This window comes from Nicotiana sylvestris, chromosome 9 (assembly GCF_000393655.2).
Source record: "Nicotiana sylvestris chromosome 9, ASM39365v2, whole genome shotgun sequence".
NCBI lineage: Eukaryota > Viridiplantae > Streptophyta > Magnoliopsida > Solanales > Solanaceae > Nicotiana > Nicotiana sylvestris.
Window position 1 is genome coordinate 132475042 of NC_091065.1, and position 17380 is coordinate 132492421.

At 39.2% G+C, this 17380-nt stretch overlaps 1 protein-coding gene across 9 annotated transcripts in view; it reads left to right on the top strand.

Moving 5' to 3' along the window:
• Positions 1–17380, top strand: part of LOC104240540 (eIF-2-alpha kinase GCN2) — a 99933-nt gene that overhangs the window by 54985 nt on the left and 27568 nt on the right. For all 9 annotated transcript variants that reach the window (XR_011402129.1, XM_070155868.1, XM_070155869.1 and 6 more), the window contains 6 exons: positions 639–719; positions 816–872; positions 1126–1257; positions 1353–1436; positions 5654–5762; positions 5844–5980. Coding sequence is in view for 8 of the 9 variants with exons in the window: in XM_070155868.1 (XP_070011969.1) it covers positions 639–719; positions 816–872; positions 1126–1257; positions 1353–1436; positions 5654–5762; positions 5844–5980 (600 nt within the window). In the remaining variant the exon portion in view is untranslated. The remainder of the gene's footprint in view (positions 1–638; positions 720–815; positions 873–1125; positions 1258–1352; positions 1437–5653; positions 5763–5843; positions 5981–17380) is intronic.

A 17380-nucleotide genomic window follows, 5' to 3' on the forward strand; every position in this document is an offset into this window, starting at 1 on the left:
TAAATTAGATTGAATGAATCTTAAGAGCAAAATATTAAGAAAAAGTATTGACAAACAAGAAGATAAAATGCAAAAAACTACAGCTCATAGTTGTCAAAAGAAACAGGCTTCTAACGTATTTAACTAAAAGTTTTTACAGATTAAAACACAATTTTTGGCTTTGAGCTCTTAACCATGCACCGCCGATGAAACCTATCTAGTATCCCGGGATGTCCTTATGAGTCCTCTCACTAATATCTACATCCTGATAAAAGAAATTTTTCCACATGTTATCTAATCCAATAAAGCTCCATCAGACCCACTTTTACGTTTTACCCTTAATGTCACGATTTTATAGCCAATAAATGTCATGTCATGATTAATAGCACTAGTCTTTCTTTCTTTCTTAAAACTCTATCCAGTCAAATACTTTCACATAAAATGGGAAGATTGCCCTGTCAGAAATGTATTCATTCTTAAAGGTTCTAGTATAGTTGACTGATGTGTTAAAAAGATAGCACATTTATATGGTTTTTAGACCTGTCATTTGAATCATATTGAAAACTCTGCTTTGATTTATGACAAAAAAAAAGAAGAAAAGAAAAGTGTAACTGCTGTGAAGCATCTACTTACATTTTTTAAACATTAATCCTTGTCAGAGATCATTCTTTAAACGCTATGAAATATCATACGTATACCGGCGAGCGATTGGCCATTCACCCCCAAACCGATATCTGCAGGTTTTAATTTTCTTCCATAGTTTCTTTTGACTGAATAGAGAAATGCTGGCTATTTTAGTTCATAATTTCATTTAATAGTTATTAACTGAACTGTAGGGGGACTTCGATATTATTGGAGGGGAAACAGCTTTAACTGAGTCAGAAATAATTAAGGTAAGTGTATTTGCATCTGTGCTGTTAGCCTCAATTTTGTGAAACATGACCTGTTCCGCTCTACTCATTTCCAAAGCATCAGAAGATTGATTTTCCTGTAGGCAAAGAATCCCGAATTCCTAATCAGAGATACAATGTAAAGAGATTTCCTACATTTTCATGGTTGATATTCCATTGTTGAGCTTGAGTCACTTGGTTTAATGCTTTGTGATCCAGATACATCCTCCATCCTACTTATTTCCTTTTAATACAGGCCACAATGGACATTATTCTTCATTACTTCCATTCTGAATCATGTGATATTCATTTGAATCATGCGGATCTTTTGGACGCAATTTGGGCTTGGGCAGGAATCAGACCAGAACACAGGCAAAAAGTTGCAGAGGTATGGAATCAAAGTGCCATGTCAAGATACCTAGCTTATTGTGTCTTTGAACTCACTTGGATGCTTGTGTTAATCTCTTTTTCCCATATTTGAAGCTTCTTTCCCTTTTGGGTTCCTTGCGTCCTCAATCTTCTGAAAGAAAGACGAAATGGGTGGTCATCAGGCGACAACTTCGACAGGTGATATATTTTGTCATAGACCACTGTTTTTTCATAAGATTCTGGAACTGTTGTTTCTGTATGCTATCTTTTGTGGAAAAAGAGATACATGTGATTATGCCTGCAAGCTATTGGGGGTTTGTGCTATGTTCTTAGATGTCCTGGGCCGCATGCACGCTATGCTGCTGTTTGAACGAGGTTAAATTGGTGATATACGCATGTATTAAAAAAGGAGTCCAATTATGGTGCATACAAATTGTGTGTACCGAACTTGCTGCATAATATAATTAGTTGAAGGTCTGACAAGGGACTTGTTGAATATATGTACAAGATGATTATTCAACTTTATGAACTATATCATAATGTTTAACGATTGTACCATATCTATGACAAAATGATCATCAATTTCTATGAGGGTGGGTGGACCTTCTATGAGATGCCAGATTTGGTGTAATATGAAGTGCAATTTGATTATCATACACAAGCTCCATCTAACTGACATTTCGGAGTTTCAATTTTTTGATCCATGTGAATTCAGAGGTTGCCACTACTAAAATACGACATCTGCTTCTACATTGGATTTTACAACTACATCCAGTTTCTTACTCTTTCAAGACACTAAGTTGTCTTTTAACCAGAATGTAGTATCCGAAATTAGATCGTCTGTCAGAGGGTGACCGTGTGTACCCAACAATCTACTCATGTTTTTGATCCTTAAGAAGTTATCCATTTCCATGTACCAATAGGATACAAATCAATGTATTCCAATTAGTATTACACAGAGAATTCAAAAACTTATTTACAAAATTCACCGGAAATCTAAGTTGCTCCGACACGGCAGTTTAGGTGTTGCACCCGTGTCGACACGACACTAGTATGGTGTGGGTATGTGATTCGTACCGGATCTGGTCAAGCAATTTTATGTACTTTGACCACGGCAGACAGAAAAATTCAAGACGAGAGATACAATGTGATTCCCGAAATCAGAACTAACACTAGGGTAAATTTGAAGAAAATAGCATACCTTATCCAGGAAATCGATCCTTTACTTTTCTACAGAATAAAAAATTATCCACAGTTTACTTTTCCACAAAATTTCTCATAATTTAGAGGTACTTTTTTTTTTATTTTTTTTTATTTTTTTGAATTATTTTTAGTCGGATCCCCGCATCCGTATCCATACTAGAATCCGTATTCCCGAATCTTAGAATTTACATCCCGAAGGATCTGACCTCTAGATCCGCACCGGTGTCTGAGCAACTTAACCGGAAATGCATTATCAGGTCGTATCACATGGTGTCACATCTTGATAATTTAACTTGCCAACCAACCTCTTATATCTTTCAGAATAGAAGTTTCCCCTGACCTAGTACAATCTTATCACGCTGGTAAGTCAAGAGGCTATATTCTGTCATCTGTGTCTCCTTTAGAACATGAGCAACATCAATACTCAGGAAGTACTTCAACTTATCTAAATCCTTGGTCTGAAAATGTTGAAAGAGTTGATGCTTCCACTTAGCGATGCTCTCTTAATTATTACTTATGATAACTATATGATCAAATAAACCACCAAATACATGTACATATTTGGAGCATAATGTCGATAGGATAGAGAATGATTTCACTATCGGTCTTGAATAATTGTGTTAAACATACCAAACCGTATATAAAGGTCTGCTTTTAACCATACGGTGTTCTACGTAATCAACAGACCAGCCTATTAAAATCCCCTTGATCAACAAATCTTGATTGTTGTTCCTTGCATACCTTATCCTCTAGAACCTTGTGAAGGAATGAATTATTGATATCCACTTGATAAAGAGGTCAATCCTCACCTCTTGATCTAGCTTTTGGGGTTGAGTTAGGTCCAAGGACCATTTCTTTAACAATAGCCATGGGCAAAAAGAAAGATGGAAGCAATCTTAGCCACACGAAAGAGCTAAGATTCATAATAATCTTAGCAATCTTAGATGAGTCCACTAATTGATGTGTTAGATAGTTTTATGTATACAGTGGGTTGAGTGTCCCACATTGGAATATGCAGATTATGTACTATGTATAGACATAAATAAGGCTCTTTGAATAGTTAAGGAATGAATCAATAATATTTTACCCATGCTATTTCTCACATGGTATCAGGGTGTTGGTGAGATAATTATCGTTTTGCATTATTCCAGCGACATCCGGGAAACAATTTTCCGGTGACCTAAGTGGCTGTTCGCATCATCCTTCAGATCTGACAGTCGCATCATCCTTAAATTGATCAATATGACCATTATGGGCCAACCTTCACTATGTACACCATTGGCGGCAACTGACAGCCAGGACAAGAAAGTGCTTTACCAGTAGACTTAGGAGCTGAAATATCTGACAAGGATGACACAAAGGCATAATGGAATAATGATATGTGATGATAACGTAGAATGGTCTAAATTGGATGAGGATTATGAGTAGAAAGAACCTTTCTAGCATACTAGAGGACCGTGGAGGAGGCAGGTTTAAGCACGTAAAGGATCTGGTTCTGCATGTGAATCATTCAAACTTAATACGGGGTAGTGTTAACAATAGAATTTCCAAAAGATGAGACAGGTAGAACCTCATAGATTCCTAGGTGTTTAGAAGGAAAAAATGTGAAATAAGGGTGAGTTTAATAGAAGGTGACATCAGCTGACATTAGGTATCCAGTGTGGTAAGGGAGGCAATGACAGTTGAGTCCCCTATGCGCAATACTGCTTCCAAGCTGAAATTCCTGCAGCAAGCCCTTCTCTGCTGGTTCCCCCTCTTGCGCGGTTGCGCTGGCCAAATTTCCAAAACTGCGTGATTGTGCCTGGTGCAGCGTGATCATGCCTGCACCAGATATCAGATTTTCAGGTTTGCTGATTTGGGGTTCTAACATGTACGAAATCACCCCAAGCCCCCGGGTCTCAACCTCAACCATCCCAACAAGTCCCATATAGTTATACGAACTTATTCAATGCTTCAAAATACAAATTAAATCATAAATGCACGAAATTAAGGGTCGGATTGTTACAAACAAACATAAGTAATGTACCACCAGAAGAGTGAAGGGTGCAATAGGAGAAGAACAGAGAAATGGAGAAATGATATAAAAGAATAAGGGAGGATAGAGGGAGATCATTTCATAATGTATTATTCATCAAGTAAAGTATTATTCAAGTAATTTCTTCCAAACAAAGTACACTGCTTTCCTATTCATAGGATTATTATGAATTAAGACGGACTACTAAAACAATTAGAACTCTATCGCTGACTAAAAGGAAAGACTCTCTATGCCTCCCTTAAATAAAAGGGAAAGACTTGATGAATCTCATGTGTAAGATAAGATTATCTATATTATTTTCTTGCTAATAACCCAAAGTTTAAAAAAAAGAAGATAAAATCTTATCTCTAAGATTAAATCATCTCTATTTTATGTCTGACTAATTGATATAATATTAAGCAATACCGATGTCCTCATTACCTACATCATTAAGCCGTTGAATCTTCAAAAATATGGTAGGGGCTGTAGACTCTATGTAGAAATTTCTATGGAATGTGAAGGTAAAACTACACAAAAGTGGTTTTTCGCATCTTTGACTGACTGTGAACATTTATAACTTACCTTAATATTGGGTTTCTGGTACAAAATTTGTTTTGAAGTGCAAATGACACCCTTGAAACACTTATGCTACTATAATACCTGATACCACATTCTATTAAGAGAGCTTTTGAGGGGAAGAAAATTAATTTTGTATTGAGGGTTTATCTTTTGACTTGGTAAATTTTGGTGCTCCCATGTGGTCCTCATTTGTGTAGATAATCGGTTGTCATTTGTAGAGATATATATTTTTCTGTAGGACCTCTAATTTTTGTATACCTCTTCTTTATCGAGGTTTCCTCACAACATCAACAAATTTAATATGTTAAAAAAATGCCCAAAACCAAAATGTTGGACGACCCTGCATCAGAAATAAGAGCCTTAGGAAGGAATAAGTATTGTTTGTACTTGTGGGCCATAGTCATTACAAAAGAAATTTCCTTGAATTTAGCTTTTTCAGTATGAGGTAGAAGCAATTTTAAGACCAGAAGTTGTTCTTCAGTTTGTAGGCCCTGCTTTGATGTTTTATAAACTTTATTCTCCGTAGGTGAAAGAGCAAGTTCCTCAGGATTTTATACATAATGGCATTTTATTTGGATCTGTGATTGGAAAAATTGGGCTTCCATCTTTTTGTTTTCAGGAACTCAATCTTGCAGAAACTGCTGTAAATAGATTACAAACAGTGGGGTTGAGGTTCTGTGGAGTTGCAGACCACGCTCTTCCTCGATTAAGAGGAGCTCTTCCTGCTGGTACATTATTGTTTGTTTCCATATTTAGCCACTTCTATTAGTTGCATGAAGGACGACTTATTTTTGGGTTAATTAATGCAGACAAAACCACCCGCAAGGCACTTGACGATTTGTCAGAACTTTTTAACTACCTACGAGTTTGGAGACTTGATCAACGTGTCTATATAGATGCCCTTATGCCACCAACTGAGAGTTACCACAGGAAGTTGTTTTTCCAGGTATGTGTCCCTTCTTTGTTTCTGGGATCTTTCTGTTGCCCAGTGCTCGTTTCTTTATGTTATAAAATTAAATGATTAAATCCCCATCCACACAACTAAAAATGAGGAAAACTAAGGAATGCTATGAATATTGAATAGCTATTTTTAACTGGACATTCAATTCTACATTTGTGCCTCATAATTTTCTAGGGGAAAAAAAGAGTTGGACCTTGAAGCCATGCTTTTACATCACGAATTGCTAAGTGAATATTAAAGAAGTAATAATAATATGCATTTGATTACTGGCTTCCATTAATATAATTGATGTTTCTAAGCAACATAATTGGTAGCATCTTATCAGTGACGTATATCTGTATCCACAGAGAGTGGTAGCATTTTATGAGTCACGTGTATATGTTCATGCGGAGGAGATTGGTGAAGATAGTCTGCGGCCTTTTTAGCCTTTTTTTCTTGGGGGGGGGGGGGGGGTAGGGGAAGGAGGAGGGGGGACTTGTTAGGTTGATAACGCAAACTGTCTTTTAGACTTCCATCTTCTAACATCATGTAGGGCTATAGGTAAACTTGAGTGAGTTCATTTTGTGCTTTGGGTAGCCTAGGCTATCCTTTTATTGGCCTAATCTGTTATTACATATATGAGCCCAATAGTTAATGCTATCGTACACTAGTGGAATTCTTTGTTTTGGATCAGTGAACTTTACTATGTACCTGCTTCCTTCAATAGCTCCGTAAGAATCTAATGATTTTCTTGTACAACCGGATATATCAAATGAATAATTGAGAATCTAAGAACAAAAATGTTACTAATGATTTCTTTGTACAATTAGATATATTCTAAGTTTTGGTACTAAAAATGCTCTATAGTATTCATCTGTAATAGAGCCAAGAGGTATAAATTTATAGAAAAGGGATAAAAATAAACTATGAAACTAATTCCTTAATTCCGGGAGACTTGAGAATCAAGGGATGTTTTTATCCTAAAATAATTTACAGTCTATCAGATCCGATTTTATCAAATCCATTAATATCTGGCAAAGCCGATCTGATCACAATGATCATAATTGAATATTCAAAAATCAACAGTACCGTTCAAGTTGGCATGTAAAACTCTATCATGCCTAACTTGCTATCATAAAATTCAAAATCTGTTTTAAATAAGCCTTTTCTGAAAATATCCACAATTTGCATGATATGTTGGGACGGCAGGCATGCACACTTCCATCTTCACTCTTTTCTTTTATGAAATGCCTATCCACTTGTGATGCTCATAACAGAGGACGAGCTGATGAGGGCGACTCAAGCGGGACTGACAGGCTTCTAGGCTGGCAAGCTTCTGAAGCAGGGGTGCACATGTCACCTTAGGCGAATCCCACATCGGAATGGGAGAGGAAAGTGAAGAGCTATATAAGGCATGAGTTAAATTCATATGATACGTGCGCTTTTGGGGCTCGAGGTGGCATAGCCAAAATAAAGACAAATCTGTGTGGGCTTAGGCCCAAAGCGGACAATACGTGTCATGGCCTTGGGTCGTGACAAATATGGTATTAGAGCCGAATCTCCCTCAGTATGATGGTGAGCCAAACCTCAGCGAGGACGCTTGGTCCCAAGGGGGGTGAATGTGATACTCATGACGGAGGGCGGGCTGATGAGGGCGGGTCAGCAGGACTAGCAGGCTTCTAGGCTGGCAAGCTTCTGAAGAAGGGGTGCACATGTCACCTTAGGCGAATCCCACATTGGAATGAGAAAGGAAAGTGAAGAGCTATATAAGGCATGAGTTAAATTCACTTGGTATGTGCTCTTTTGGGGCTCGAGGTGGCGTAGCCCAAAAAAAGACAAATCCATGTGGGCTAGGCTCAAAGTGGATAATACGTGCCATGGACTTGGGTCGTGACACCACTTCAACATGCATATTTCTATCATGTTGGATTGGATTGTGAGCAATGCTTATGATGGCCTTATTGTCACAATACTACTTCATTGGTGGATAAATCTGTTTTTCAATTCCTCCATATCATCTTGGAGCCAAATCATCTCAGTGATTCCATGTGCCATAGATTGGTATTCAACTTCTGCACTGCTGTGGGTTACAACATTCCTTTTTTTACTCCCCCATGTCTCGAAATTTCCCCAAATCAATCTATAATAACATAGACCTGCTATCGGCAGTGGAACCTGCCAATCTGCATTTTAGTGGTTTCAGTGCCCCTTTGGTCATATTTCCTGAAAAACACATTTCCTTGGTGAACTTTTCAGATATCTTAGAATCCTGTAGACCGCTTCTTGCTGCTCTTCCTTAGGAAAGTTAAATTGACTGACTAAGTTTACTGCAAAAGCTTTATCAGTCCAAGTGTGTTACATGTAGATCAACTTCCCCCTAGTCTCTGATATTGGCTTTTGCCAATTTAATTTCCTTTTTTTTTTCAGATCCATAGGTGTTTCAGTTGATGACAACAATTCATCCCTGTCCTCTCTTTCAGAAGATCAAGCACATACTTCCTTTGTGACACCATACTCCCTTCTCCTATAACTATGATATCATCAACCTACAGTATCAGGATAGTTGTCTTTCCCTCAAGTGAAGGTCAAATTAACATGGCGTATGATTTGCTTGCCCTTGAGTGTACCCTTGTCTTTTTCACAAACTGTGTAAATCTCTTAAACTAAGCTCTTGGAGATTGTTTTGAGCTTGTAGAGAGATTTCTTTAGCTTACACACTCTAGTTCTATACCTTTCTTCAATACCCAGAGGAGGATCCATTTAAACCTCTTCTTCAAGTTTTCTATTCAAGAATGCATTTTTCACGTCTAGCAAATACTTAACAACCTAGCAAATCTTGATTTTATCCGATCCATTTGGATCCGACAAATCCGATTTGATCACAATTGATCAATAATTGGATATTCACAAGTTAACATATATTAAATCAGAATATTGAATATACGCTTATAAATGTTTGGCTTCATCTTTTCCATCTAGACATTTGATGCTGCGTCTATGTAGGTATACTGTTAAATGGTTGAGCAAGTGCAACATCTAGAGGCTTATCATTATCCGGCTTATCAATATCCAATAGTTATTCATGCGGTCTCATTAGATACCTTATAAATCTTCAAAGAAATTTGTAAAATGTTTATAATATACATGCAAATATAGTATAGCAGTTATATGAATTCCAGCATTCGCGAAGCTTTGTCTCCATGTATGAAACCCTCCCCCCGCCCCCCAAAAAAAAAAAGAATCTCGAAATTCTTTATGTTTCTGTTAGAATATGTATATGTGTAATTAGTTCTAATCCCATATGTAGTAGGAGTAGATGCATTATATATAGAACTCATTGTATCATTGTTAATACATTAGAAATATTTTCCCGTGGTTTCTTACATGGTATCAGAGCTAACGTGATAGATTCATCGCTGTGCAAAAATACCAGCTACTTCGAAAAAAAAATAGTCATTGCGCGAATTCCGGTGGTTGTCCGGTGTCGGTCCCTTTTTTGTTGGTGCTATGTAAAAACCAACACCAGCACAATGTTAAGCATCCTCTGGTGAGCAAGCCACGACCAGAATCTCCAGCAACAGACGTCACACACGCCGACTAAAGTTCCGGCGGCACATTTGTCCCACACACTGGTGCTTGCGGTTGTTTCCAGTCACTTTTTGGCAAAATTTCTTGAGGACAATTTGGTCGCGAGGTGTTTCCGAGCCTACCCATCCAGGTTACACCAAAGTCCACTTTTATTTTCCGGCAATTATTTCCAGTTTCTGGCAAATATTTCCAGATTCCGGTGACTGTTTCTAATTTTTCCGGCAGGGTTGCTTTTTTGTTATTTGCTGATATTTTGCTAGCCCTCCCTTCAATCCAACCATGTCTCTCGGACTTGTTGCTTTTTGTTCCAAAAATATAGGAGTTAGAAATTTGAGTCTTATAATTACTTCAAAACCCTTAATAGGAAGTTTAAAATACTTAGTTTGGGTTTTATCAGTTCAGTTGTGGAGCAAGGGTCAAGGTGTTCAAGATCGTTTAACCAAAACGACTAGCGATGGAGATGTTAAAACCAAAAAGTAGGAGAAGATTGATGCTTTGTTTTGTAGTCTCTTGTGGCGATCTATTGATTCCAAGTTAATGCCTTTGTTTTGTCCGTCCCAAACATGTTATTCAGTTTGGAAAAAGCTCGGACTTTATACACTAACGGTATATCTCTTTTTTATGATGTGATATCGCAAATGACAAATTTAAAATAATAGCAATTAAATATGTCTACTTACTTGGGACAAGTATAGGCAGTCGTGGAGGAATTTGAGAAGTTGATGCCAGTTACTGCTAGTGTTGAAAAGCAACAAGAGCAGCGACAAAAGATGTTTCTAGTTCTCACACTCATTGGACTTACTACTGCCTGATTCACTACACGACCAGATTTTGGCTAGTCCGACTGTCCCTACAGTTGATGAATTATTCTCTTGATTATTTTGCCTTGCTGCACACCCAGTCACATTATGATCTCATCGCAGACATTTGACTCCTTTGTTCTTGCATCTTAGACAATGGTAAATCAGACATCTGATGCTGTGGAGAATTGACGAGGAAGTCGGGTTGGAAGATATCGACCTAAGTGTTCTTATTATAATAAACTTGGACACACTCGTGAAGTGTGTTATTCTTTACATGGTCGACCACCCAAAAATGCTTATGTTGCTCAGACCGAGACTACTGGTAACCAGAGATTTTCTTTATCTGAAGGGGAATATAATGAGTTTATTCAGTATTGAGCAAGTAAACACACATCTACACAAGTAGCCTTTGGCTGTTCGGACTGATACTTCGATTGCTGGTAATTCTTTTGCTTGTATTTCCCAGTCTAGTAGTCTTGGACCGTAGGTCATGGACTCAAGCGCTTCTAATCATATCTCTGGTAATAAATCACTCTTGTCGAATATTGTGTATTCAGTCTTTTCCCAATGTTACTTTAGACAATAGATTCCAAACTAAAGCAATAGGAGTTGGACAAGCTAATCCCCTATCTTCTGTCACTCTAGATTCCATTCTTTATGTCTATTGCTCTTGTTAGAGATAACTATGTAATTGTCCCACATTGGAATAAGAGTAGTATCCCCTTTGTATAGAGTAACTATAAATAGCACCTTTTGTATTGCATCAAACACAAGATATCAATATATATATCATATTTTCTCCCGTGCCTTCTCACATGGTATCAGAGCTATCGTGAGAGATTTATCGCTGTGCATAAATTCCAGCGATTCCGGGAAGTAAAATCAGTCACCGGAACCCTTTTTTCCGGCGACTTTCAAAGTTGTTTTGCGTCTGCTTTGTCTCGGTCAGTGTTGTGCACAAAATCCAACACTACCACAAGAGTAGTCACTGTCCAGCGACCAAATCCCAGTGAAAATCTCCAGCGGTACTGTAGCTGTCCAAAGAAAATTTTCCGGCGAAGTTCCAACGTTGCGTGGGCCACCTTCCGGCCATTTTTTGGCGACGACTCTTCAGGACAGATTGTTTCCCTTGCAATTCCGAGCCTACCCATCCAGGTTACACCAAATTCCGACCACTTTTTTTATTTTTCCGCCGTGAATAGTGATTTCAAAAAAAAAAAGTGGACTTCCGGCCATTTTTTGAAAAAGTTCCTTCAGAACAGTTGGGTCTTCTGGTAATTCCGATCCTACCCCTACTGTTTTTATTTCATTCCGACCACTTTGAATATTTTCCGGCTGCAACAGTAACTTTCCAACTGCTACAGTAGTTTCCTATTCTGGTTCAGTGTTCCTTACTCTATTTTCAGTGGATTACAGTTGATTATTTCTCTTATTTGGTAATAATTTACAAGATGTCTTTGGGAATTGATGTTTTTGGGTCTAAAAGCATGAGTTCTGGAAACTCTAATGTTATGATTACCTCGGAACCTTTAATGGGAGGTTCAAACTACTTAGCTTGGGCTTCATCTGTCGAGTTGTGGTGTAAAGGTCAAGGTGTGCAAGATCATCTGATTAAACAGTCTAGCGAAGGAGATGAAAAGGCGATAGCGCTTTGGGCAAAAATTGATGCTCAATTATGTAGCATCTTGTGGCGTTCTATTGATTCTAAGTTGATGCCTTTGTTTCGGCCATTCCAGACATGTTATTTGGTTTGGGCAAAGGCTCGTACGTTATACACTAATGATATATCTCGCTTCTATGATGTGATATCACGGATGACAAACTTAAAGAAGCAAGAATTAGATATGTCTACTTACTTGGGTCAGGTACAGGCAGTCATGGAGGAATTTGAGACATTGATGCCAGTTTCTGCTAGTGTGTCAAAACAACAAGAGCAGCGACAGAAAATGTTTCTAGTTCTTACACTCGCTGGACTTCCTCATGATCTTGATTCAGTACGAGACCAGATTTTGGCGAGTCCGACTGTCCCTACAGTTGATGAATTATTCTCTCGATTACTTCGCCTTGCTGCAGCACCAAGTCACCCAGTGATTTCATCACAGATACTTGATTCCTCTGTTCTTGCATCCCAGACAGTGGATGTTCGGGCATCTCAAACTATGGAGAATAGACGAGGAGGCGGTCGTTTTGGGAGATCTAGACCCAAGTGTTCTTATTGTCACAAACTTGGACACACTCGCGAAATGTGTTATTCCTTAAATGGCCGTCCACCCAAAAATGCCTACGTTGCTCAGAGCGAGACTACAGGTAACCAGGGCTTTTCTGTATCTAAAGAAGAATATAATGAGCTCCTTCAGTATCGAGCAAGTAAGCAAACATCTCCACAAGTAGCCTCAGTTGCCCAGACTGACACTCCTATTGCTGGTAATTCTTTTGCTTGTGTTTCCCAGTCTAGTACTCTTGGACCATGGGTCATGGACTCAGGCGCTTCTGATCATATCTCTGGTAATAAATCACTTTTGTCGAATATTGTATATTCACAGTCTCTTCCTACTGTTACTTTAGCCAATGGATGTCAAACTAAGGCACAAGGAGTTGGACAAGCCAACCCATTGTCTTCTATCACCCTAGATTCCGTTCTTTATGTTCCTGGTTGTCCTTTTAGTCTTGCATCTGTTAGTCGTTTGACTCGTGCCCTCAATTGTGGTATATATTTTATTGATGATTCTTTTATTATGCAGGACCGCAGTACGGGACGGACAATTGGTACAGGTCGTGAATCAGAAGGTCTTTACTACCTTAACTCGCTCAGTCCTTCCACAACATGTCTAGTTACAGATCCTCCAGATCTAATCCACAGACGTTTAGGACATCCGAGTTTATCCAAACTTCAAAAGATGGTGCCTAGTTTATCCAGTTTGTCTAGATTAGATTGTGAGTCGTGTCAGCTTGGGAAACATACCCGAGCTTCCTTTACGCGTAGTGTTGAGAGTCATGCAGAGTCTGTTTTCTCCTTGGTTCATTCTGATATATGGGGTCCTAGTAGAGTCAGTTCAACCTTGGGATTTCGTTATTTTGTTAGCTTTATTGATGATTACTCAAGATGTACTTGGCTTTTCTTAATGAAAGATCGTTCTGAGTTATTCTCTATATTCCAGAGTTTTTGTGCTGAAATCAAAAACCAATTTGGTGTCTCTATCCGCATTTTTCGCAGTGATAATGCCTTAGAATATGTATCTTCTCAGTTTCAGCAGTTTATGTCTTCTCATGGAATTATTCATCAGACATCTTGTCCTTATACCCCTCAGCAAAATGGGGTTGCAGAAAGAAAGAATAGGCACCTTATTGAGACTGCTCGCACACTTCTAATTGAGTCTCGTGTTCCGCTGCGTTTTTGGGGCGATGCAGTTCTCACAGCTTGTTATTTGATTAATAGGATGCCTTCATCTCCCATCAAGGGTCAGATTCCACATTCAATATTGTTTCCCCAGTCAGCCTTATACCCTCTTCCACCTCGGGTTTTTGGGAGCACATGTTTTGTTCATAACTTAGCCCCGGGGAAAGATAAGTTAGCTCCTCGTGCTCTCAAGTGTGTCTTCCTTGGTTATTCTCGTGTTCAGAAGGGATATCGTTGTTATTCACCTGATCTTCATAGGTACCTTATGTCAGCTGACGTCACATTTTTCGAGTCTAAACCTTTCTTCACAACTGATGTCACTTTTGCTGACCACCATGACATATCTGAGGTCTTACCTATACCGACTTTTGAGGAGTTTAGTAATCCTCCTCTACCTTCAACCACAGAGGTTTCACCCATACCAACTTTTGAGGAGTCCAGTGTTATCCCTCCTAGTTCCCCAGCCACAGGAACACCACTCTTGACTTATCATCGTCGTTCGCGCCCTACATCAGGCCCATCTGGTTCTCGTCCTGCACCTGACACGGCTCCTACTGCGGATCCTGCTCCTAGTACACCGATTGCACTTCGAAAAGGTATACGGACCACACTAAACCCTAATCCTCATTATGTTGGTTTGAGTTATCATCGTCTGTCATCTCCCCATTATGCTTTTATATCTTCATTGTCCTCGGTTTCCATCCCTAAGTCTACAGGTGAAGCATTGTCTCATCCAGGATGGCGACAGGCTATGAGTGACGAGATGTCTGCTTTACATACAAGTGGTACATGGGAGCTTGTTCCTCTTCCTTCAGGTAAATCTACCGTTGGTTGTCGTTGGGTTTATGCAGTCAAAGTTGGTCCCGATGGCCAGATTGATCGACTTAAGGCACGTCTTGTTGCCAAAGGATACACTCAAATATTTGGGCTAGATTACAGTGATACCTTCTCTCCAGTGGCTAAAGTGGCATCAGTTCGCCTTTTTCTATCCATGGCTGCAGTTCGTCATTGGCCCCTCTATCAGTTGGACATTAAGAATGCCTTTCTTCATGGTGATCTTGAGGATGAGGTTTATATGGAGCAACCACCTGGTTTTATTGCTCAGGGGGAGTCTCGTGGCCTTGTATGTCGCTTGCGTCGGTCACTTTATGGTCTAAAGCAGTCTCCTCGAGCCTGGTTTGGTAAGTTCAGCACGGTTATCCAGGAGTTTGGCATGACTCGTAGTGAAGCTGATCACTCTGTGTTTTATTGCCACTCTGCTTCAAGTCTATGTATTTATCTGGTAGTCTATGTTGATGATATTGTTATTACGGGCAATGATCAGGATGGTATTACTAATCTGAAGCAACATCTCTTCCAGCACTTTCAAACTAAGGATCTAGGCAGATTGAAGTACTTTCTAGGTATTGAGGTTGCTCAATCTAGCTCAGGTATTGTTATTTCTCAAAGGAAATATGTGTTAGACATTCTTGAGGAAACAGGGATGACAGGTTGCAGACCTGTTGACACGCCGATGGATCCGAATTCTAAACTTCTGCCTGGACAGGGGGAGCCGCTTAGCGATCCTGCAAGCTATAGGCGGCTGGTTGGTAAATTAAATTATCTCACAGTGACTAGGCCCGACATTTCTTATCCTGTGAGTGTTGTAAGTCAGTTTATGAATTCTCCCTGTGATAGTCATTGGGATGCAGTTGTCCGCATTATCCGGTATATAAAATCGGCTCCAGGTAAAGGATTACTGTTTGAGGATCGAGGTCATGAGCAGATCGTTGGGTACTCGGATGCTGATTGGGCAGGATCACCTTCTGATAGACGTTCTACGTCTGGATATTGTGTTTTAGTTGGAGGAAATTTGGTGTCCTGGAAAAGTAAGAAACAGAATGTAGTTGCTCGGTCTAGTGCAGAAGCAGAATACCGAGCAATGGCTATGGCAACATGTGAAGTAGTCTGGACCAAACAGTTGCTCAAGGAGTTGAAATTTGGTGAAATCAGTCGGATGGAACTTGTGTGCGATAATCAAGCTGCACTTCATATTGCATCAAATCCGGTGTTTCATGAGAGAACTAAACAAATTGAGATTGATTGTCACTTCGTTAGAGAAAAGATACTCTCAGGAGATATTACTACGAAGTTTGTGAGATCGAATGATCAACTTGCAGATATTTTCACCAAGTCTCTCACTAGTCCTCACATTGATTATATATGTAACAAGCTTGGTACATATGATTTATATGCTCCGGCTTGAGGGGAGTGTTAGAGATAGCTATGTAATTGTCCCACATTGGAATAGGAGTAGTATCCCCTTTGTATAGAGTAGCTATAAATAGCACCTATTGTATTGCATCAAACACAAGATATCAATATATATATCATATTTTCTCCCGTGCCTTCTCACAGCTCTCCTTTTAATCTTGCATTTGTTAGTCGTTTGACTCGTGCCCTCCATTGTGGTATATATTTTATGATGATTCTCTTATTATGCAGGACCGCAGTACGGGACTAACACTTGACACAAGGCGTGAATCACAAAGCCTTTACTACCTTGACTCACTCTATCTATCCACAACATGTCTAGTTATAGATCCTCCCGACCTAATTCACTGACGTTTAGGACATCCTATTTATCTAAGCTTCAGAAGATGGTGCCTAGTTTGTCTAGTTTGTCTACATTAGATTGTGAGTCGTGTCAGTTTGGGAAACATACTCGAGCCACCTTGACTCACTGAGTCATGTAGAGACTATTTTCTCTTTAGTTCGTTCTGATATATGATGTCCTAGTAGAGTCTGTTCAACCTTGATATTTTGTTATTTTATTAGTTTCATTGATGATTATTCTAGATGTACTTGGCTTTTCTTAATGAAAGATCATTCTGCGTTATTTTTCTATATTCCAGAGTTTTTGTGTTGAAATCAAAAATCAATTTGGTGTTTCTATTCACAATTTCGCAGTGATAATGCCTTAGAATATTTGTCCTATCAGTTTCAGCACTTTTTGACTTCTCAAGGAATTATTCATCAGATATCTTGTCCTTATACCCCTCAGCAGAATGGGGTTGCCGAGAGAAAGAATAGATATCTCATTGAGACTACTCGCACACTTCTCATTGAGTCTCATGTTCTGTTGCGTTTTTGGGGCAAGGTAGTTCTCACAACTTGTTATTTGATTAATCGGATGCCTTCAACTCCCATCTAGAATCAGATTCCACATTCAGTGTTGTTTCCCCGGTAACCCTTATACTCTCTTGCCCTCGTGTTTTTGGGAGCACATGTTTCGTTCATTACTTAGCCCTTTGGAAAAGATAAGTTAGCTCCTCGTGCTCTCAAGTGTGTCTTCCTTGGTTATTATTGTGTTCAGAAGGGATATCGTTGTTACTCACCAGATCTTTGTAGGTACCTGTCACTCAGCCCCAGGAAAGATAGCTGACGTCACATTCTTTGAGTCTAAACCTTACTTTACCTCTTCTGACCACCTTGATATATATGAGGTCTTACCTATAGCGACTCTTGAGGGGTTTACTATAGCTCCTCCTACATCCTCAGTCACAAAAGCCTTACCCATATGACCATTAAGGAATCTAGTGTTGCTCTTCCTAAATGCCTAGCCACAGGAACACTACT